The 23,277-nt window shown below is 33.8% G+C and overlaps 1 protein-coding gene across 1 annotated transcript; it reads left to right on the top strand.

Moving 5' to 3' along the window:
• The first annotated feature begins 8,258 nt into the window (after positions 1–8,258).
• LOC120168909 (transcription factor bHLH153-like) lies at positions 8,259–18,439 on the top strand. Its single transcript, XM_039177168.1, has 6 exons — positions 8,259–8,454; positions 17,088–17,211; positions 17,557–17,622; positions 17,777–17,842; positions 18,041–18,088; positions 18,255–18,439. The coding sequence occupies exons 1-6, from the start codon at positions 8,435–8,437 to the stop codon at positions 18,405–18,407; spliced, it is 477 nt and encodes a 158-aa protein (XP_039033099.1). The 5' UTR covers positions 8,259–8,434; the 3' UTR covers positions 18,408–18,439.
• The last annotated feature ends 4,838 nt before the right edge of the window (positions 18,440–23,277 follow it).

Below are 23,277 nucleotides of genomic sequence, written 5' to 3'. Positions count from 1 at the left end.
ATATACAATTCAAACAATAACAACAATATTTGATAACATCACTAGACAATATAGTTGACATAAAGTGCATAAGAAGAGACCAAATCCCATTAAATCTTACCTCTTTTGTTGTAGCTCCCCGTCCGTCTTAGTGTTCAACATCAATTTCATTATCCTCCTGTTGGTCGTCGTATTATACATTCCTAATGCTCTAATCTTCCATTCAATGGAACCAAACTCTCAACATAAGCAGTCATGTGCATTGTTTCCTGATAATCTTGAATACCAAGATTTTTAAGCTCTTATATGGATGAATAAAATAAAACTAGTTCTTGATCTGAGCTCTCAAGAAACAACTCACCATTTTTCCAAAACCTCAAAGGCCTTTCAACACCAAGAACAGATTTAACAACGAATTATTTAGTCCATAACCCATTCATAACCCATAAATCAAAAGACTTGTCAGTTCCTTCCCTTGGGTAAAAAATAGCACCAATCAATCCATTGAAGTCCAAAAGTTCCAAATAATATTGTTCTAAACTTATACCAATTTAGACAGTGGTTAAATTGACAACTTTTCATTAACCATATCAAACGAATGAATATGATGATCAACCCTAAATGCATGCCAATAAATAAACCCCTTGCATAATTATTAAAAAAAGTAAAAGTAAAAGCATAAACCCTATTAAATGAAATTTCATTCTACGAATCACTTTTAAGCGAATATAACTCAACTACTCTGGTCCAATCTGCCATCAACCCTTCATCTAGCTTCTCTTCACAGTAATAAGTAACAAATCTTACAACTTTGAAGTCATCAGTTTGAGAATCATACCCAAAACAAAGGCGATCAAAACTAATGTATTCTAGTCCATGAGGGCGCTGGACTGTGGATTGAGGAATGATTTTAAACTCTCTGATAGATGGGTTCCAAAGGGTAACATTATGTCCAACTACTGGCTCTGCTAAACACAATATTCCATTACAAGGGCCATGAAGTAAGGTGCATGCATAAAATTCTCAAAAAAGGGTAAGTGAATATTGTGTTTTACTCTAAAGTTTGGATCTTTATCGGTCGAAAGTTGAGAAAAAAATGGATGTCATCACTGGTGTCACCATGACAATGTTTCAGAAGGAAATTAAGGTTATTGTTTTAGAGATTGTTCTGATGATGTTTGCTAATGAAATGAGGGGTTTCAAAAGATGAAGACAATGGCTTACAAATGCACCTAAAAAGGGTTAAGGATTTAATAGGAAGCTTTGAGAGAATTTCCAACCCCAATACCTCTGGTAATTCGGTTTTAGTTTTGATCAACCCTTGCATATTCCCTCTTTATCTTATCTATTTCCTTTGTGTTTTCAATAGATGATTTTGTTTGGGGAAATATGATGAGAAATAATAATAAATAAAACGAAGACAGAAAAAACTTATAACAGGTAACATCAAACGTTTTTCTATAACAAGAAAACTAGAATGGAAACTGATCATTGGTTACAATACTTTGATGGGCCTGGTCGAGCCCTTTTTAAACTCATTAGCTTATCATAGAAAGGGTTTACACAATATTTATTATCTAGAAAATATTATTATTTTAAAATAATTAAAATAATATATTTAATAATAATATATATATATAATAATTTATTATATTTTAAACGATTAAAATAGTATATTTTATAATAAATTGTACATTTATACTATTAAAGAATATATTTTAAAATTATAAAAATAATAAACCTCTAAAACTTTAAATATGTTATAAATATAAATGAGTAAAATAATAATATATATAGGGTCGGGTCGGATCAGTGATTTTTCACCTGAAATAAACTCTCAATCTGACTCGAAGTTATCAGTTATATAGCTCGTCCTATCCCGAACTCGAAATTTGAAAAAAAAAATGACTATAAGATAGAGTTGAGACCCGTCGGACTCAAGTATTTTGACCATCTTTAAGTGTGAAACTAGTCAAGATTAGGATAACCACGACCATTCACGGCATAGGAACCTTTAAATATCTCAACTTCCAAATTGGCTAGTTCACTTAACTTAACATGTTCATCTATTTTGATCTCTAAATAAATACACAACATAACACCCTGGATGAAAAGAAGTAAGTTAACATAACAATTTCTCCCTTTCTTGAATGTTGTCTTTAGAATTCTTCGTATCAGACAAAGTCTTCAACTATATCCTCTTGTTATTGTCTTTTTCCATGAAAAGTAAAAAGGGTCTTATTTAAAATCCCTCATACCTCAATTAAGCTAGAACTCGATCAAGATAATGGAAGGAGAAAAGCGTTCCCGAAACTATATTAATATACAAGATAACACTAATGTTCATGGTTCGAAAGTGGCCTATAAAAGCAACATTTTTCACTGGCAATATGGATAGTTTTGAATCAACTGAACCTGATTCAGAGGTGTTGGTCTAGCATAACATAAACAAATCTCCCACAATTAAAGTGATCCATTGTTATTATTTGTGTTTAAAGGCAATCTCAGGTAAAGTGTATAACTATTTCCTGCAATAAGTCTCATAATTTAATTAATCAAACCAAATTAAGGATTGTGTTAAAAAATGAATAATCAATTATATTTTGACATGTATAATATTATTCAAACCCAACTATTTAGGGCTAATTATATCAAACATCTCAAAATTATATTTAAATTTTAAATAAAACCCTAAATTGTAAAATATTTTAATCAAGTCCTTAGATTATCAGTTTCATTCTAAACAAATCCCACTATCAATCTAGCAATATGTTTGAATATTAAATGTCTACTCATATTTAAAATACATGGGTTGAATCATAAATATGTATACACATGATTCATAGATTGATCAAATTTAACCATATCAAAAGATAGAAAGTTTCATTAAAATTTGATAGGATCATTTCTTTACAATCTGTACTTATTCTTAAATTCTAACATCTTATGTTATTGACTCAGTGATGCACGTAGAATTTTATGCTAGGATAGTGAATTTATAAAATTTTAGGAGGACAAATAATATATTAATTGAAAAATATACAAAAAATAAATAAAATATAGGAGAATTTAAAAATTTCAAGAGAACGACTGCCTCCACCCGCCCTCCTTGTTCTATCCTTAACTATTGCAAGCTTTCATATATATTTACATAAAAAAGTTAAATTAATTTATAATGATTTTGTTTAGAACGTACCATATTATTAATGAATAAAATAATATGCACCTGTAAATCATAATATGTAGGTTAATAGATCTGCATATAAGAGTTAACAACTAAGCAAATCTGTACGAGCGCATCCAGTAAAGCAACAAAAAGCAAACATAAAGCTAAACAAGTCAACATTATTTGAGAACATCACAAGACAATATAGTTGAGATAAAATGCATGTCAATAGACCAAATCCCATTAAATCTTTCCTCTTTTGTTGTAGCTCCCCATCCATCGTGGCGTTCAATATCAATTTGATGCACCTCCAGTTGACCGATATATTATACATTCCTTATGATCTTGTCTTCCATTTATCAAAACCAAGCTGTCACACCCCAACATGGGGTTAGATTTCTTTTAGTTTAAAATATATGAAATGATATGATATTTGGTTGGCTAATAATTATTTTATTAGACCATTAAGTTATTAAACAAATTGAAGATAATGAGTTAGGTAGAAGTGGACAAATTGTGGGGTGTGGGATTAAATAAATGATATGGCAATGTCTGGAATCCATTTCCAGCTTTCACTTTCAAATTCCAACAAGAGTTTTAGAAGAGTTGCTTTATCATCGTCTCTCCTTTTTTCCCTCCTCTTTCTCTCCCTTTCCCTCAAACCAAATGCTCCGTATCACTCCACCTGCCCCCATGAACATCCTTAAAAGCTTCGGCTTCGGAGCCAACATCAAGCCGAACCCATCAATGCAAAACTCTGCCATCGCTTAAGGTCCAGATGACGACGTCCCTGCTCCTGGCTAGCAGTTGCTCAGTTCGGTGCTGGGTGTTTTTGGGGCGTTGAATTGGCGTTCCAGAGGGTTCCGGGTGTGATAAAAATGGAGGTCGGGTATACTTTAGGGTTTATGGATAATTCAAGTTATGAGGACGTGTGTTCTGGGATTACCAATTATAATGAAGTTGTGAGGCTTCAGTATGACCGTAAAGAGTTAAATAAGGAATAAGGAAATTATACGTGGGAGAAGGAAGTGAGAAAAGAGATGGACAATGCAATCACTTGAGCAAAGGAAATCCAATGTCTGAACCTTCAAATCTGATAAAGGATGAAGGAGCAAATCACGTGGGTTATGTGGCAATGCCCCACACACCAATTATTTGCCAAATAGAGTTATGATTTCCAAAGGAATATCACGTGGGTGGTGTTTTAAAAAGAAAATATAGTGGCTCAATAATGAAAATTAATTCGGTTCAATCCTAATTTTAGTGATTAATTATTATAGTAACCCCACAAGTATTCTATTATACTAATTGGGTTTCTAAATTATTATTTCAATTCTAATAAGCTATCTTTATGGCAAAGAAAATTATTTGGATACGAGTTAGTAATTTTGATGGTCTGGATCGAGAGGAAATTATTAGAAGTTGAATCAAAGATTGAAGACGTTCGAATGGAATTTAAATGGTCGACCAGTATGACACGGAAAATCGAGGTAATACTTTACTACCTCTTTATGTTTTATGGAACATGTTAATAATGGATAGATACATGGACATATATATGATTGGTTTATTATGTATGTTTGATTATGGATGGATTCGGAACAAATACGGTTTAAGTGATAAATTAGTTAAGACTCTATTGAACTACAAGTTCTATGATTGAGTGATAAAGGAATCAGTCCTGAATATGTAAATTATAATTTATCTCATTAAAGTTACTTGGATGATAAATTATGAGAATACTCCGGTTTAGTAAAATTACGAAAATGCGTCTATGTTTTAAAATGACAAGAATTGTCACTGGAAGTTGATTAATAACTCTGAAAATATTTATTGATATGATAAAATTACAGATGTGCATAAGAAATGCTAGTTTTGCTTAGAAAATTTTGATAACCGGTTTTTAACCACAAGAGGGTTTGTGCAAGATATTAAAAGCCTGTTAAGGAATAATTTCAAGATCACAGAATGTTCGGGAAAGCAATTGATCATAGGATCTTTAAATTTTAATTATTTTCGTTAAGAGCTAATATCGAAATTATATGGTTTAGAAATTACGAAAATGCCCTTGAGAAGTAAAATAGTCCGAGTTGACCCTGAATGAGAAAGTACTTTGAGGATTTGTACTTAACTTGATTAAGTACGAATTTGATTGTTAAGATCCTGACTTAGTGCAGAAAAATTATTGATATTCCGTTGTTAAAAACCTGAGAAGGCACTTGACCCAAAAATATCCGAGTTACGAGTAATACCTGAAGAACAATTTATCGGGGTGCTCTTTTATCATAATTGTTCGAATGGACTGAAATAAATGATAAATTGGAATTAAATAATAAGACAGGATGGAAGGAAATGATTGAAATACATCATATCTATAGAATAACCATAATACCTCTGTAATGGAAATGACCCAAGAATATCAACAAGCTCAGGAATGATTAAATATTCTCGAACTCTGTAAAGAAAGGAATAAATCTGAGTACCAAAATAACCAAAATACCCTTATGGTCTAGATTAAGTAAATGTTTTGGATTAATTAAGGAATCCAAATAAACATGGGTGTTGAACTACCCTTAAAAGTTATGGAATTTAGCTTAAGTGAGTTGACCAACGCTAATGATATGTCAGTACCTGAATGGCTTAGGCATCATTTGAATGTGTGTTCATTTTCACAAGTTTTGTTCGATGATAATTTTGAAAATACTCAGCTCAACTCTAGATCACATTCGGTAATAAGAAAAGGATATTCGTTATACAAATCAACCACGAAGACCGAATTGAATTGAACGGAAGTACAATATGTATCTGAAATTCAGAAATGTCTGGATTATCTGGAAAGCTTTGAAGTAATCGGGATAGATTTGAATGCTAAATGAACTGAGTAACCTCAATGACTGAGGATTAAATAGGCGATTGGATGAGTTTGGGAACACTGTTGAACCCATAGTTTATCCTAAATGAAATTGAATAAAATACATAAATGATTTTTTACTATATAATATTATTTTATTAAGTCGAATGATTATTTAAAGTTACAAAATGGGTTTTTTATTATGATATATTATTTTATTGAGTCATTCGACTATTAAAAGTTATAAAATGATCATCTGACTATTCATATATTCAAAACTCATCTTTTTTTAAAAAAATTGAAGGCAATCTAAGCTAGATGTTAACTCACTGACTATGATATGATAAAAATAATTCCAAAATCTCGAACGAATAGCATATCTTAGTTAAAAGATTAATATCTAATTCAGATTATCATCAATTGTTTTAACAAAAAATGATAAGTTTGGAACATATGAATAGACATGAGATCATTTTGTAACTTCTAATAGTCGATGGACTCAACAATACAACACCCTATAGTTGAGGGACCATTTTGTAACTTGCAATAGTCGGAGATAAAATAAAATAACACCATATAGTTAGAGAACCATTTATGTATTTTACCCAATAAAGTTTTACATTTATTTAATTTAAGATAAAATTCAGAGTACAAACCAACTTACCTGAGTGGTTAAAAGAATTATTGTTATTCCTAGAAGTCATGGGTTTGAGCACTAACTACTGCAAGGGTAATTGAGTGTTTATTTCAATGTCAAATGGTTAAGATTACTAAAAATAGATATTACTTTGTAATCACTTTTAACTTAATAAATAAAATAAAATTCAGAAACTAATTGTGTAGATTTTTTTTAATATATCCATTTTAATCAAAATAATAATAATTTTAAGTATTTATTTTATAAAATAAAATACTTTATATATTTGGATAAAAAAATATACTTTATAATATAAACCTATTTATAGAGAGAGAGAATGACTGTAACATACAAAAATCAAAAGCGTGTTGGTTCCACCCGACTGAATCCTCGTAGACTTTTTTCCGCACGGTCGAACTGACACCCAAATCTCCCCACATTTCTCATGATGGGTTTTGAACGCCACACTCTTATGTACGCCTGCCACATGTGGAGAATCGGTCCACATAGTAGAAGAAGAGTTGAGAGTAAAGCGAGTTGGAGGGAAAGAGAGAAGCATGGGAGGAAGGTGGTTTCGAACAAAGGATGGGGCCCCACTTCCCAGAAAAACCGCCAACCTGGGATTTGAAACTGCTCTGACAAAGATATCCATACGCTCCCATTACAAATACGTCTCTAATGCATCTAAAAAAAATGGTAACATTATTCAAATAACTAAATATATCATTATATGCTATATCATTAAAAAATAGGATAAAATACACAAATGATCAACTAATTATTTTTAAAAGAATAAATCTTAAGGATAAAATATTTATTGAATTACGATGAATTCAAGAAATTGATGTAAATAACAAATTTACATAGGGTTGCATATATAAGATTAAATTGAACAAAATATAAAACTAAGAGATAAAATTAAAAATGAGAAAAATTAATTTTCAAAAGAAAATTAAAGTTAAACATTTATTTTATAATGATTGAGGATTACATAATTCAAATTTGATAAAAAAATAAACTTAAACTAACGATGAATTAAAGAAACATAAAATATTTATACTAAATCACCAACAATTAAATTATTTAACTGAAGATTAAAATAAATTTTTTAATTTTCTTTATCTACTTATATTATTAATAATGTTTTTAATCTTCAATTATTGAGAATAAGTTGTTAAATTAAACAGTAATTGATGAAAAGCGAAGCCAGCTAAGGTTTGAGAGAAACTTTGAAGAAAAATGGAAAAGCAGTAGCAGGGAGATTTCACTAGTCACTTTCAACCATGATTAGAAACAAAAATTAAAATCAAATTAAATATTGACAATAAATCTAAGGTTAAATCAACTACTCTTATCTATGTCACTTTGCATGGTTGGATATGATCTGTCAAATTAACAATTTTTTTCATATATATTTTCATTTTTCATAAATTTCCTTTCCTTCCATAATCTCCTCAAAAAGCCCTATAAAAAGTAAATAACTCTTTAACAAACCAACCCAATTCTCCCACTTCTATTTTCCATACACACTCTTTCTCAGTTTCTTTGAGCCTTTACCAGTGTTGGGGTTTAAAGTTTTTGCAGATTTTGGGTTATTCTTGAAGTTTTTAACTTGTTTTTTTTTGTAGTAAAGTTTGTTGTTTTCAATGTTTTCTTGAAGAAGATTAGAATGAAACTGACTTCTGGAATTTGGGGTCTTTCCTTCAATAAAATCTATCAACTACAAATTTCCTTTTGTTGAATTTGGGTCCTCAAAAATTTCAACTTGCAGTACAAAGATCGAATTTCAGCTCTTTGGCCAATGCAAACTTTATGTTCTTGGTGAGTTGCTCAAATCCTTACTTCTTTTGCTTTAAAGCAGCTTTATTTTTTATTTTTGGAAATGCTACTCCGTTTTTAATGAAACTGGAGTTGGTTGATTGTGAGTGTAAGCATGCTATTGTTTTGTATTATTGTATGCTTCAATGTTATCTTGAAAAATATTTGTTTAATCATTGTTCTGTTGAGTAAAATAATATTTCGTAGGTATTGTTAAGTTGTCTTATTAATTAAAACTGCAGATTAGGTGTATTTATGGTTCATTCATGCATGGATATGGTTTCTTTCTTCTTCTTTTCAGAATCTGGTCCCACTAAAGATCATTCTTTGGATAATCACTTAGATTTGGCATAAAGTCACTCAACTATTCTCCATAAATTTTGTAAGGTATGACTCATAAATATACCGATAAAGAGGACAGGAGATGGAACGGAGTGAGCGAAGCGAACATCAACTATCCTTACAAAGAAAGTCTCGTAGTGGGGGTTACAATTATGGGGGTTATAATTATGTGGGTTGGGGGTGCGGGGGCATAGGCCCCGCGGTACGGTACAGGGTTAATTTTGTAATTATATACCAGAGTTTTCTATTATAAATAGAGATGTAACCTAAACCTATGATGATTGAATAAAATTTCTAGCGCCGCCTAGGCACCGAGGACGTAAGTACATTGCCGATCCTCATTAAAATTATTGTGTTCTTTCATTTACTTTTCCCGATTTTTCAACAATTGGTATCAGATGTCAGGAGCAAAATTCGAAGTTGCGAAATTCGATGGTTAGGGTAACTTCGAATTATGGCAAACGAGGGTGAATGATCTGTTGGCGCAGCAGGGGATCCTGAAGGCTTTGCGACCTACAAAGTCGGCGTCGATGGAGGAGGAAGATTGGGAAGAATTGCAACATCGAGCGGCAGGAACCATACGATTATGTTTGGCGGACGAGGTCATGTATCACGTCATGCATCTGTCGTCTCCAGATGAAATTTGGAAGAAGTTGGAAAGTCAGTTTATGTCCAAATCCTTAACGACAAAACTGTATATAAAGCAGTAGCTGTATGGGCTGAAGATGCAGGACGATCATGATTTGGTACAACACATGAATATCTTCAATCAAATCATTTCTGATTTGGCTCGACTTGATGTGAAAATTGAGTATGAAGATAGAGTGATGATTTTGTTGTGTTTGTTGCCTCCCTCTTATGAACACATGGTGACTACTCTTACATATGGGAAAGAGACTATCAACATTGAGGAGATTACTGCAGCCTTGTTGTCTCACAACTAGCGGAAGCAAAATGCAAGGGAAAGCTCTCAAGTCGATAGCTTATATGCCAAGGGTAATTGAGACCGTGGACGGAAGCCAAAGAAGGCAGGGTCTGGCAAGCGGAATTCCAGATCCAAATCTAGAGATAAGAAGACAATTCACTATTATAAATGCAAGGAGTCGAGACATATGAAGCGAGACTGTCCGAAGTTGAAAAAGAAGACTGATGAGAAGCGTGATGATTCGTCCAAGTCTGTGAATGTGGTCGAGGATGACAATTCTGATTGCAGTGAGGGTGATATGCTCTCTATTTCAACGACTCAATTGAAGGATGTTTGGATTCTTGATTCTGGATATTCTTATCACATCACGCCAAATAGGGAATGGTTTTCGACATACATGTCGGTTAATTTTGGTTCTGTTTATTTGGGCGATGATCGATGTTGCAATATTGTTGGTATTGGTGAGGTCAGAATTAAGATGTATGATGGCTCTATTCGGACGTTGGGTGGTGTTCGGCATATCCCAGATTTGAAGAAGAATTTGATTTCTTTGGGCACTTTGCACAAGAATGGTTTTATCCCTAAGGCTGATGAGGATAGGGAAACCATTTGGATTGTTAAAGAAGCTTTGACTGTGATGAAAGGAAACATGACTGCAGGGAATATTTACAGATTTTTAGGGAGTAACGTTGTAGGTGGAGTTCATTCTGTTGAGTCTTGTGATGATACTACCAAACTGTGACATATGTGTCTTGCTCATCTCAGTGAACGTGGTATGGCTGAATTACATAAAAGAAATCTGTTTCATGGTGTTAAAAGCTGTAAGCTCTATTTTTGCAAGTATTGTGTTCTTGGTAAACACACTAAAGTTCGTTTCAAGACTGCGAAGCACACAACTGAAGGGATTCTTGATTATGTGCATTCTGATGTATGGGGGCCTTCCACGACATCATCTTTGGGTGGATCTAGGTATTATGTTACTTTCATTGACAATTTTTCACATAAAGATTGGGTGTATTTTTTGAAACAGAAGTCCGATATTTTTGAGAAGTTCAAGATGTGGAAAGCTGAGGTAGAAAACCAAACAGAACAAAAAATTAAGTGTTTGCGGTCTGACAATGGTACGGAGTACACATATACACAGTTTCTAAACTTCTGTAAGGAGCACGGGATTAAGAGGCATTTTACAGTGCGCAAGACACCACAACAGAATGGTGTTATAGAACGAATGAACAGGTCGTTGAATGAAGAACCAGATGTTTGCGGTTGAATGTGGGGCTTCCCAAACACTTCTGGGTTGAGGCTGTTAACATCGCATGTTATCTTATCAATAGATCGCCATGGGCATCATTGGCTGGGAAAGTTGCAGAAGAGGTATGGACTGGTCATGAAGTTAGTTTTGATCACTTACAGATTTTTGGTTGTCCTGCTTATGTGCATGTACCTGCTAATGAGAGATCCAAACTTGATGCAAAATCGAAGGAGTGCATTTTTCTAGGTTACAAGAAAGGTGTCAAAGGATTCAAGTTCTGGGATCCAGTTGCGAAGAAAATTATGATCAGTAGAGACGCTGTTTTTGATGAACAATCCATGTTACAGTAGAAAATGGGCACGACAGTGGTGGATTTTGAGTAGTTTCCAATTGAGAAAATAGAAACTTTTCAACTGACTTCTGGTAGTTCCGCTACGGATGCTTTGCAGGATTATAGTCTCACCAGAGACAAGGTGATACGGACGAATATAAAGCCTCCGAACAGATTGGGTTTTGAAGACTTAGTCTCTTTTGCACTTACTGTTAGCAGTGATGATCCGGTTACTTTTCATGATGCAGTTAATAGTCAGGAAAACGACAAGTGGATGGCTGCCATGGTTGAGGAGATGGAGTCTTTGAATCACAATCGTACATGGGAGTTAGTTCCCCTTCCTGAGGGTAAGAAGTCGATTGGTTGTAAATGGGTGTATAAGAAGAAACCAGTAGTAATAGAAAAAGAGGGGGAGAAGTTCAAGGCTTGCTTGGTAGAAAAGGGTTTTTCATAGTAGAATGGAGTTGATTATGATGAAATGTTTTCTCCTATGGTCAGGCACACTTCAATCCGAGCAGTACTTGTATTGGTGGCTAGTTGGGATTTACATTTAGAGCAGATAGATGTTAAAACTGTTTTTTTTGCATGGTGATTTAGAGGAACAGATCTACATGCGGCAGCCTGAAGGTTTCACTCAACCTGGAAATGAGCATTTAGTTTACAGATTGAAGAAATCTTTGTACGGGTTGAAACAGTCTCCGAGACAGTGGTATAAACGGTTTGACTCCTATATGATCACGATTGGCTACAACCGATGTGAGTATGATTGTTGTGTCTATGTTATTAGCCTTGATGGTGGTTCTTTTATTTTTCTATTACTGTATATTGATGATATGTTGATAGCTTCGAAAAACATGGATGATGTTATCGGTTTGAAAACCTTATTGAGTCAGGAATTTGATATGAAAGATTTAGGTGCTGTGAAGAAAATTCTTGGAATGGAAATTTGCAGGGACATAGACTCAAGGAAACTGTGGTTATCTCAACGGGGTTATGTTGAGAAAATGCCAGAAAGGTTTGCGATGAGCAGCGCAAAACCAGTTAGCACTCCATTGGTGAAACACTTTAAGCTCTCATCAGAACAGTTCCCTAAGACAGATAAGGAAGCTGAAGATATGGTGAATGTTCTGTATTCTAATACTGTTGGCTGCTTGATGTATGTAATGGTATGTACTCGTCCTGATTTAGCTCATGATGTTAGTCAAGTTTGTAAGTACATGTCTAAACCTCGTAAGCAACATTGGAAAGCAGTCAAGTGGATCTTTCGATACTTAAAGGGTACAGTGGGACATGGAATTATTTTTGGTAGTCAGCGGGATAATCCTTTGGTTGTAGGATATGTGGATTCAAACTATACAGGTGACTTGGATAATAGAAGATCTACGACAGGGTATGTTTTTACTCTTGGTGGAGGACCTATTTGTTGGAAGTCTACTGTTCAATCTATTGTGGCACTATCTACAACTGAAGCTGAATACATGGCAGCGGCTGAAGCTACAAAAGAAGCTTTATGGCTCACTGGTTTAGTGAAAGAGTTGGGTGTTCAGCAAGGTAGAGTTCAATTGCTTTGCAACAATCAAAGTGCTATTCACTTGGCTAAGAATCAGGTATATCATGCTAGAACTAAGCATATTAATGTATGTTTTCACAAGATCAGAGAGTTGGTTGCATCTGGAGAGGTTTTCTTTCAGAAGGTACATACGGATAAGAATGCCGCTGATATATTCACCAAGCCAGTTACGACAGATAAGTTCAAGTATTGCTTGGACTTGTTGAATATTTCGAGTTGTTAAAGAAGTAAAGTAACCCAACCTACATTGAATGTTTCCTAAGGGGCAGGATATTCGCTAAGTTGGAGATTTATAAGGTATGGCTCATAAATATACTGGTAAAGAGGATAGGGGAATGAGCGGAGTGAGTGAAGGGAACATCAACCGTCCTTACAAAGAAAGTCTCATAGTGGGGGTTACGATTATGTGGGTTGAAGGTGCGGGGGCGCAGTCCCGCGGTACGATATGGTACAGAGTTAATTTTATAATACTGTACCAGGGTTTTCTATTATAAATAGAGATGTAACCTAAACCTATGATGATTGAATAAAATTTCTACCGCCGCCTAGGCACCGAGGACGTAAGCACATTGTCGAACCTTATTAAAATTCTTGTGTTCTTTCATTTACTTTGCCCTATTTTTCAACAAATTTGCAGTGAACTGTTTCGACAAGAACAGTTTATTTCCTCTAAATTTTATGTCCTTCTCTTCCGCTGTCACAGTCTACAGACGTTGTGTCAGCTGCCATCTACGGTAACCGTTGACCGACAAAACTACAAGGTTATTTATGGGGCAGAGCTTGCGGTTTTATTTGTTGATGCACTTGTCTAGATCTTACTGAAGCTTTTGGGGCTACAAACACGTCTAGAAGGTTGTTTGACCTGTCTTCTTCATTTAAACTTCCTGTTTGACCTTTCCTTATTGGTTCCACTAAGTTTTCTCCGTATCTTTGAAGAAAGAAGGATTCCGATCAATTTTCAAATTCTGCTTTACTTCAGATTTTTATTATAATCTAAATTTACTTGCCTTCAGAGTTGAGAAATTGGTTCAATCTTCAACGCGTGTGCTTGAGTTATATCAGATTTGGCGTTAAATCCAAGCTTTAGAAATTCTTCGGGTCTGGTTCACTGTAGAAGTATATGGAGACTAAGAGCACTAACGGGATTTTGCCGTTACCACAGCTTCTTTTGCAGAATTATGGAATTATGAAATCTATATCCCTCGCGGGATCGTCTTGGATACGAGCTATGTTGTTCCCGTGGAGTTTTTACGCCTACTCAACTTTGGGTTTAGCCAAACGAGAGTCAAGACCAAGGTTAAAGGCTCTGTCTGAGAACTTTGCTTCAAGGTTAGCAGCTACACACAAATTACAGTTTCTACAATCTCGTCGGAGTAACAAAATTTGTGTTGACTGTAAAAATAAAAATCCACAATGGACTTCGGTAACATACGGTGTTTTCATGTACTCAAAATGTTCCTGTAAACACCAAGGCTTATGTATACATATCTCGTTCGTTCAATCTGTTAGCTTGGATTCGTGGTCAGATATCCATATCAAGAAAATGGAATTAGGTTCTAACGACAAGCTCAACCCTTTTCTGGCACAATATGGTATTCTTAAAGAAACTGATATCGTTACCAAGTATAACACAACTACTGCGAGTATTTACCGTGATCGTTTGCAACCTCTCGCTGAGGGTCGTGTATGGAAGAATCCACCAGTTGTTAAGGAAACTGTCAATGGTGGTTCTAGTGGTAATCAGAAGCAGTCGGCAAGTGCTTTTAGATCCGAAAATTATCAAGGTGGTATAATGGGAGGTATTAAGGAAAAGTCGAGGTCGAGTGAGGACAAGCATACGAGATCCCGATTGAACGTTTTGTCGGCAAATAAGGAGACTTTTTACGCCAGTAAAAAGATGGATAATAAATTTAGGCCTTCACAACGAATGAATAATGGGATTGGGAAGCGAGCTTTAATAGAGACATCAGTAGCTCAACCTCCCAAAGATGTTGTCCACGGTGGAATCAAGGAATTCAACATAAAAGGGTGTAGTGGTAACAACTCTGGTGAAGGAGCAAGAACTGAGATATTCGAATTTAAGGATTAGTGGAAGGAAGGTCATACAAATGTTAGTAATGGGTACAGAAGTGGATGTTTCACGTTATTCATTGAAAATCTACCAGAGAAGATCCATCGGAAGAGACTTGGAGCTTTATTTTGCACTCATGCTCATGTTATTGATGCCTTCATTCCTAAACAAAGAAAATTGAAAGGGGTTCGTTTTGGGTTCATTCGCTTTGCAACAATTGAAGAAGAAAGGAAAGCGATATCAAAGATGAATGGTGCTCATATTTACGGCAACAAAATTAGAGTCTCTTTGGCTAACTATAAACCTCGGCAATCTTATTAGAGAAAGTCCTCGACAGTTGTTCAATATAAGTCTGGGATGGAAGATGTTTCGAGGAATAAACACTATGAAGTTGAGGGTGTTGTGGACGAAGATAAACTTCACGTGATTAGTAACTGTCTTGTAGAGTGGTGCAAGAATTTCATCAAAATCGGTAATCTTGCTCACCAAATGCAAGCCAAAGGACTAGATGGTTTCACGATAATGAGAGCTGTTGGAAATGTAGTTCTAATGGTTTTTGAAGACTCCGATTCATTGAGAAGCGTGAAGAATGATAAATTAGAGACTCTTGCAAAATGGTTTTCCAGAGTTGAAGCTTGGTCAGAGAGTCTGGTGGTGGAGTGTCGTCGCGTGTGGTTAGTTTGCGAAGGTGTTCCTTTTCACGCTTGGAATTGGGACACTTTCAAAAACATTGCAGCTAAGTAGGGCAAACTATTAGCAATTGACAACAGTTGTGAGTTTCCATCGTCTTTTGATCGGGCCAAAATTCAAATACTCACAAAGGCTCAAGTGAGAATTGACGAGTTGTTGGAGTTGAAGGTCGGTGCTAATTTATTCAAAATCATGGTGCATGAAGTTGATCCTTCCTTCAAACCAAATTCCTGGTCCCTGAAGATTGCGATATTTTATTAGAACTTGTTCCATCAATTGGATTGTAACTGTTCGGCAACTATATTCAGAGGCCTTTTTTTTAGTTTTTTTTGTTGCAAGTGTGGTCTTTCTATTTTTGCTATGTTCTTTTACAACTTGAGGTGTATTTTTAGAAACCGGGTTACTATCTTTGGGGCTTTTTGTTTGACGATGGGAGATTTTTAGGTGATATGGTTTTTTTGTAATGGTGTATATTCCCGTATGAGGGTATTCGGTGTTTTCACATGTATTTGGTGTTCTATTTAATAAATTATGAGGCACTATTTTCTTCCTTCCAATGTATCTTCAACATACTTCTTAGTATGTGGAAGAATACGAATGGAGTTTTTAATGAGACCTCCAACTTTTATAAAAAAAATCATGCTTTTTCCGCCGTTTGATTAATCGAATCATGTCACTGGTTTTGACTTATCCAATAATTATTTAATTTGCATATTTGTATTTTTTTTTCTTTCAGTTTAATATGTTTGTTTTTCATTGATTCGTGCAACTATTGTCTGTTTGTAAACCTACAGTTAAATATATAACTAGGGAGGTATTGTTTTAAATTATGCTGTTGTGATTAAATTAATGGATTATTATCCGCTGACCAAAGAATGAATTTTCCTCCCAGTTTATCATATTCAAATAATGCTAGAGGTGTGAACTGAGAATGAGATTAAGTTGATTTTTATGCTTCAAGTTGGTTATGTTCTTCCATGGATTCTGACTAAATTATAATGCTCAACTAAAGTATCAATTTTCCATTTTGCTCACCTACTTCGGCTCATGTGCGAGTTTCCGACACTACGGTATTTGATTTTTCCGGCGAATTTTATATATTCCGAGGGTCATTGGTTTTGATTGCTTTAGTTTTGCTCTTGCATTGAATCTTGAACGAGTTGAGAATTGAGGGAAAATATGTAAACAAGTTTGAATCGTTTATATAATCATGCTTACATGGATGATTTCATGTCACATTAGGTAGATGCTGATGATTTCAAAGCTTTCAATTCTTGATTAGCTGGTCTTATATTAGTAAGATGAATGTTCTTCGATAATCTGCGTCTTTAAGCATTTGATATCTTTGATACCCTTTTCATGACTGTTCAGCTTGATGAACGAAGTCGGATGAGTTTCTGATCATGGTGTTATTTCAGTGTGTGATACTTTTTTTTTTTACTTTTTTTTAACCAGTGAAAACTGGATAGAGATCGGAACGATGATGGAAAACAAAAGGAGCCCTTGCTCAGTTGATCATACCAGTTTCACTTCTTTGGCATCGAAACGACAGAAGTCCGACTTATCAATCCCCACCAAGGTATTTAGCCTTTACTCAAATTTATGTCTCCTCTTAGGAATATACATTCTTCTATAGTCATTTCAGAGTTACACTAAAGGAATCCCTCGCCTTTTTTCGAAGGAAGATGCCTAATTTATATCCGCATGGCATAACTACATTCTCTTGACTTATTTTAGGGGTTATATTCTCGAGTATGGTCACGATTGCGTCTTCTGCTATTATTATTTTATCTGCAATGTCAAATTGGTTTCTAGCAATGCAGAGTTTCATCTCTTCATTTCTTCTTTCTGCATACTAATTACTAAGTTGGATATGGTTTGTTTGTAGCTAATAGAATCCTAATTTACTCCTTTTTCGCAATAGGATAAGAAGGATAAGGTCGGGGAACGAATTGTGACTCTGCAGCAGCCTGTTTCACCATACGGAAAGGTACATTGATATTTTGTGCATCCATTATTATGGACATAATTACTGTGGCAAAATGAATTTTGGGTATCCACTGGAGTTTTTGCCTACAAACATCCTGTATTAGTGCTTAATCCGATTTTTCTATGATTTTGAAGCACTATTTGGTTCATTGCAGACAGATACAGCTTCTGTTCTCTTGGAAGCAATGGAATACATACGGTTTCTTCACGAACAAGTTAAGGTCAGTTTTTCTTGTCCGTTTTACCTAAATTATCGTAGCATGCGTATTAGTTGGTGTTAGTTGCAATTTCTAAATGCATGCTCCTAAAGATCAGCAATTGAAAATTCAGTGAACACATACAGCCTATTAATGGCTTATGATTTACCAGTTGCAGTTATGATTTTAATTATCATTATTAATGGCTATGACCATGGTCAGGTTTTGAGTGCTCCGTATCTTCAAACCGGGCCGATAAATAACAGGCAAGCGGAGCCAGGTACACAAAGAAATTAGGATATGTAAACATAAAGCTCTTTTTACTTCTCATGCTCAACCATTTGTCATCATTTATGTTGAAACACAATGGAACCATGAATTTAGGGAGCCATCATTGGAAAATTATGGTCAGATTTTAAATCGGTTTTTCTTCCAGGATGTAGAGCATTATAGCCTGAGAAGCCAAGGACTATGCCTCGTTCCAATATCGTATACCGCCGGAGTTGCTCGTAGCAACGGTGCCGATATTTGGGCTCCCATCAAGACCACATCGCCAAAATTCGACAAGGCTATCTCACCATTCAATTGACGTTTTTCATCGGCTACCGATAGTCTTTGAACATCACTTGAATGGAGTTTAAAAGGTAACCAACTTAATATCGGATGCACACAATTTCCTAATGCACTAATACAGGATGTTTGTAAGAAAAAACTATTAGGCCTTGATCCGTAGGATTCTGGTATCGAAAAATGCAGTCCGACACCTTCTTCGTTTTAATTCGGTGCTCGGATTAAGCTGCATCTAATCAATTCGATTATAGAAGTTAATTGGTCTGTCCTGATCGTTTAATGTAAATTGTAAATTGATGAAGATGAGTTGAATTGCTTCTGTTAATTTGTATGTAGTAATGTTGGTATCCGAAGCGAATTTCATGGCTAGTATTTCAGCAAAACTATCAAACCAATGAGCACCAATCCGTCCAAAATCTCAACAGGTATCCTGTATGGGCTATTCGATTCTGCAGGTATCCCGTGTCCTGTGTTTGTACATTTCGAGATATAGGTACGAGAATATGATCCTCCAACGACATGAAAAACTATCAAAATACTCATATTCGACACACACATCCAAGCACGAACAACCTAAAACAAGACCTCTGCAAGACTACAGCCCATTTACCTCTAAAATAAATAACTGAGGTCAAGAATGAAAATCATCACACAAAAATGTCTGGAAAAACAAACATGCAAAACCAAGCTAACTCTTTATAAGCACACACAGAAGCTCATGTGAATTATCATATATATGCAGAAAAAGACAAATTTCCAGAAATATTCCACAAAGGAAACACTTTCAAGAAAGTAGTGTTAACCCATTTACCCCTGCAAATACCCTTAACAATGGCTTCACACAAAACAAGACCAAACCATTGACACTGTTTCATTGGATCTAAAGTACATAAAATAATAACAATAGTTCCTATGTTCAACTTCAAAATACATTCAACTATTGGGGACGCTGAACTCTCAGAAGCAAATTCAAGTACAAAAAGAACTCCGTGTGTAGAATATATATGCACCTGCAATCATGATATGCATGTCAATAGAACTGCAGGTCAGAGTTAACAACTAAGAAAATCTGTAAGACATAATTTCGTGCATCCACTAAAACAACTAAAAGCAAACAGAAACCTAAACAAGTCAATACCTAGGGCATGTATATACAATTCAAACAATAACAACAATATTTGAGAACATCACTAGACAACATAGTTGACATGAAGTGCATATGAAGATACCAAATCCCATTAAATCTTATATTTTTTGTTGTAGCTCCCCATCCGCCTTAGTGTTCAACATCAATTTGATTCACCTCCAGGTGGCCGTCGTATTATACATTCCTCATGCTCTGATCTTCCCTTCAATGGAACCAAGCTCTCAACATAAGCAGTAATGTGCATTGTTTTCTGATAAGCGTGAATACCAAGATTTCTAAGCTCTTGTATGGAGGAATCAAATAAAACTAGTTCTTGACCCGAGCTCTCGAGAAACAACTCGCCATTTTTCCAAAACTCTAAAGGTCTCTCAACTCTGAGAACAGATTCAACATTGAATTGTTTAGTCCATGACCCATTCATAACCCATAAATCAAAAGAGTTGTCAGTTCCTTCCCTTGGGTAAAAAATAGCACCAAGAAATCCATTGAAGTCCAAAAGGTCTAAATAATATTGTTCTAAACTCCCACTAAATTCAGGCAGTGGTGAAGTTGAAAATTTTTTATTAATCATATCAAACGAAAGAATATGGTGATCAACCCCAACTGCCTGGCAATAATTAAAACCATTGACATAATTATTAAACAAAATAGAATCAAAAGCATAAAACCCAGTAAATGAAATTTCCTTCCACGAATCGCTTTTAAGCGAATATAACTCAACTTGGCCGTTCCAATCTTCCATCAACCCTTCATCTAGATTCTCTTCAAAGTAATTAGTAACAGATCTTACAACTTTGAAGTCATCAGTTTGAGAATCATACCCAAAACCAAGGGAATTAAAAGTAGAGAAATCCAGTAGTCCAGGAGGGCGCTGGACTGTGGTTTGAGGAATGATTTTAAACTCTCTGGTAGATGGGTTCCAAAGGGAAACATTATTTCCAAGACCACCTAGATCTGCTAAACACAATATTCCATTACAATGGCCATGAACGAAAGGTCCCATACACAAAATTCTCAAAAAAGGGTAAGTGAATATTGTGTTTTACTCTAACGTTTTGGTATTTCTCAGTCGAAATTTGAGAGAAATAATGGATGTCATCAGGGGTTCCATCATGACAACGTTTGAGGAGGAGATTAAGGTTATTGTTTTTGAGGTTGTTCTGATGATGTTTGGTAATGAAATGAGGGGTTTCAAAAGATGAAGACCAAGGCTTACAAACGCACCTGAAACGGGTCAAGGATTTAACAGGAAGCTTTGAGAGAATCTCCAACACCAACATATCTGGTAATTCGGTTCTAGTTTTGATCAACCCTTGCATTTCCCTCTTTATCTTCTCTATTTCCTTTGTATTTTTCAATAGATGTTTTTGTTTGGGGAAAGAAGATAGAACTAATATGAAAGAAAAAGAAGACAGACAAAACATATAACAGGTAACATCAAATGTTTTTCTGTAACAAGAAAACTACGATGAAAACTGATCATTGGTTATACTACTTCGACGGGTCAGGTCGAGCCCTTTTAAAACCCATTAGCTTATCATAGACAGGGTTTGCACAATATTGACTATATACAATATATTAGTATTTTAAAATAATTAAAATAATATATTTAATAATAATAATACATCTATAATAATTTATTATATTTTAAATGATTTAAATAATCTATTTTATAATAATTTGCTACATTTTTTACTATTAAAGAATATATTTTAACATTATAAAAATAAAAATAAAACTCTAAAACTTTAAATATATTATAATTATAAATAAATAAATTAACAATTTATATAGGGTCGGGTCGGATCAGTGATATTTTGCATGAAATATACTCTCACACTGACTCGAAGTTATCTATTTATATAACTTGTCATTCCATAAACCGTTGTAATATCAATTATTATTAAGAATTTTATTAAGGGTAAATTATACTAGTGATATTTTACGTTTTTTGATTCGTTTAGTTTTTGTCATAGGTTTAAAAAGTTTTTGGTTTTGGTCACTTTTATTTATGGTCCTTATTGTTAGTAAAAATGGTTAAATTTTAATTTGACCTCTGAATTTAGACAAAAATATTAATTTAACCTTAAACTTTACATAAAATAGTAATCTAACTCTTAAAATCTATAAAAAAAAGAATTAACCCCTAAATTCAGTCAAAGTTAAACATCTCTACTCGCCACTCATTGTGATCGTCGCCCACCATCATTTTTCATCACCAGTCATCGTCGCCGGTTGTCATGTCAGCATGCGATGCCATGTAAGCTTCATACTTCATCTTCATACGTTGATTTTTTTGTTGACTAACGATTTTTATCCACATAGGAACTCCTTTTCCCAAATGAATTGTTAGAGGTAAAAATGCTTGTATATATATATATATAGGGTTCAATTACGCAATATAATATTTGTTATTTTTCACATATATAATACTGTTAAATGAGTGAAAATAGAATACTAAGATTAACAATAGAAAATGAGAAGATATTCAATGAAAAATAAAAGAATTAATCTCATTCAACTATCTCTACTCATCCCATAGTCCTAAATCTGTATTTAACTAAAAATGTTTTATACTATATAAATGGATATATATACTTCAAACCCTAAATTTTGATTTCAAGATTAATCGGGTTGTTGAAAGATAATTAAATTATCACAAATTCAATAATCCAAAACCTCTATCCTCATATATTTTTTTTAATCCCTTCAGTTTAATATTGAAATCAATAACAATACTAGTCAACAATTTAAAAAAGCAATACCAATCATCATCAATTTCAGTTTAAGATTTATGTTAGATGCAACAATCATGCATATTTGAGGGAGTTCAAATTTTATTTTATTAGAATTAAATAAGTTTGTAAATGAGCTAAACGAACACGAATAAAAATATGCTCATGTTTGTTTGTTTAACTTTAACTGAACATGAACATGAACATGAACAACTAAATAAATATATATTTTTTATTAAATCTCATATTCAATTTTGATCTGACCTATTAACATTGTGAATAATAAATTTTATTAAATCTATAAATGCATTTAAGATTTTTATTATTGTTACTTATTCTATTAATTTTGTTTATGAAATTTAATGGAGAAATCATAATATCTATAAGACAAAAGCCCATAATTGCATCATTTTCCTTTTTACAAGCCTTCTATGGTCAAGTTGATCCACGTGAGTTACTTTGTCACCAAGATCCACGTGTTTTTATATATGTTCAGTTAATGTTCAAGTTGATGACTAGGATGATAGAATGACTTAATTGAAACGATATTAGTATTTTGAGAAGTAAATTAGAACATTTAAAATTTGGGGACCAATTCAAAATATGATACATAATTTAGTGTTGTCTAATGCAAATAACATAAGTATTAATTTTACAACCTCTACTCATTCTCAATTTCTAACATTGAGGTTTTTTAACTATATCAATTTTTTACCTTTATAATCGAGAGTTCCTGATTTAGGTTATTTTTTATATAATTATTAAAGTAATAAATTTTACTTTCATTTTATAGTGTCTATTTTAACATTATATTCAATCAAAACAATATTTTATTCAAAGATCTATTTTATTATTTTCTAATTTAATAGGATAAATTTATTATAAAAGCCTTGATTATTTTTAGAAAATACTCTATAAAAGTAAGTCTCCTAATTTCAGGTTGATTAAGATTAAATTAATATAAGAAAGTATATGTCATTATCAACATTATTTTTCTTTGACTTCTT

This window comes from Hibiscus syriacus, unplaced genomic scaffold (assembly GCF_006381635.1).
Source record: "Hibiscus syriacus cultivar Baekdansim isolate YM2019G1 unplaced genomic scaffold, ASM638163v2 tig00111741_pilon, whole genome shotgun sequence".
In the NCBI taxonomy this organism is placed as follows: Eukaryota; Viridiplantae; Streptophyta; class Magnoliopsida; order Malvales; family Malvaceae; genus Hibiscus; species Hibiscus syriacus.
Note: the sequence above shows the minus strand (reverse complement) of the source record. Positions and strands in the feature narration are given on the sequence as shown.

Bases quoted from the DNA above. Each gene is read 5' to 3' on its own strand.
- LOC120168909 (XM_039177168.1), top strand. From the start codon at position 8,435: ATGCAAACTTTATGTTCTTG. The intron at 17,623-17,776 runs GTACATTGATAT...GGTTCATTGCAG, and splicing joins CTGTTTCACCATACGGAAAG to ACAGATACAGCTTCTGTTCT. The intron at 17,843-18,040 runs GTCAGTTTTTCT...GACCATGGTCAG, and splicing joins TTCTTCACGAACAAGTTAAG to GTTTTGAGTGCTCCGTATCT.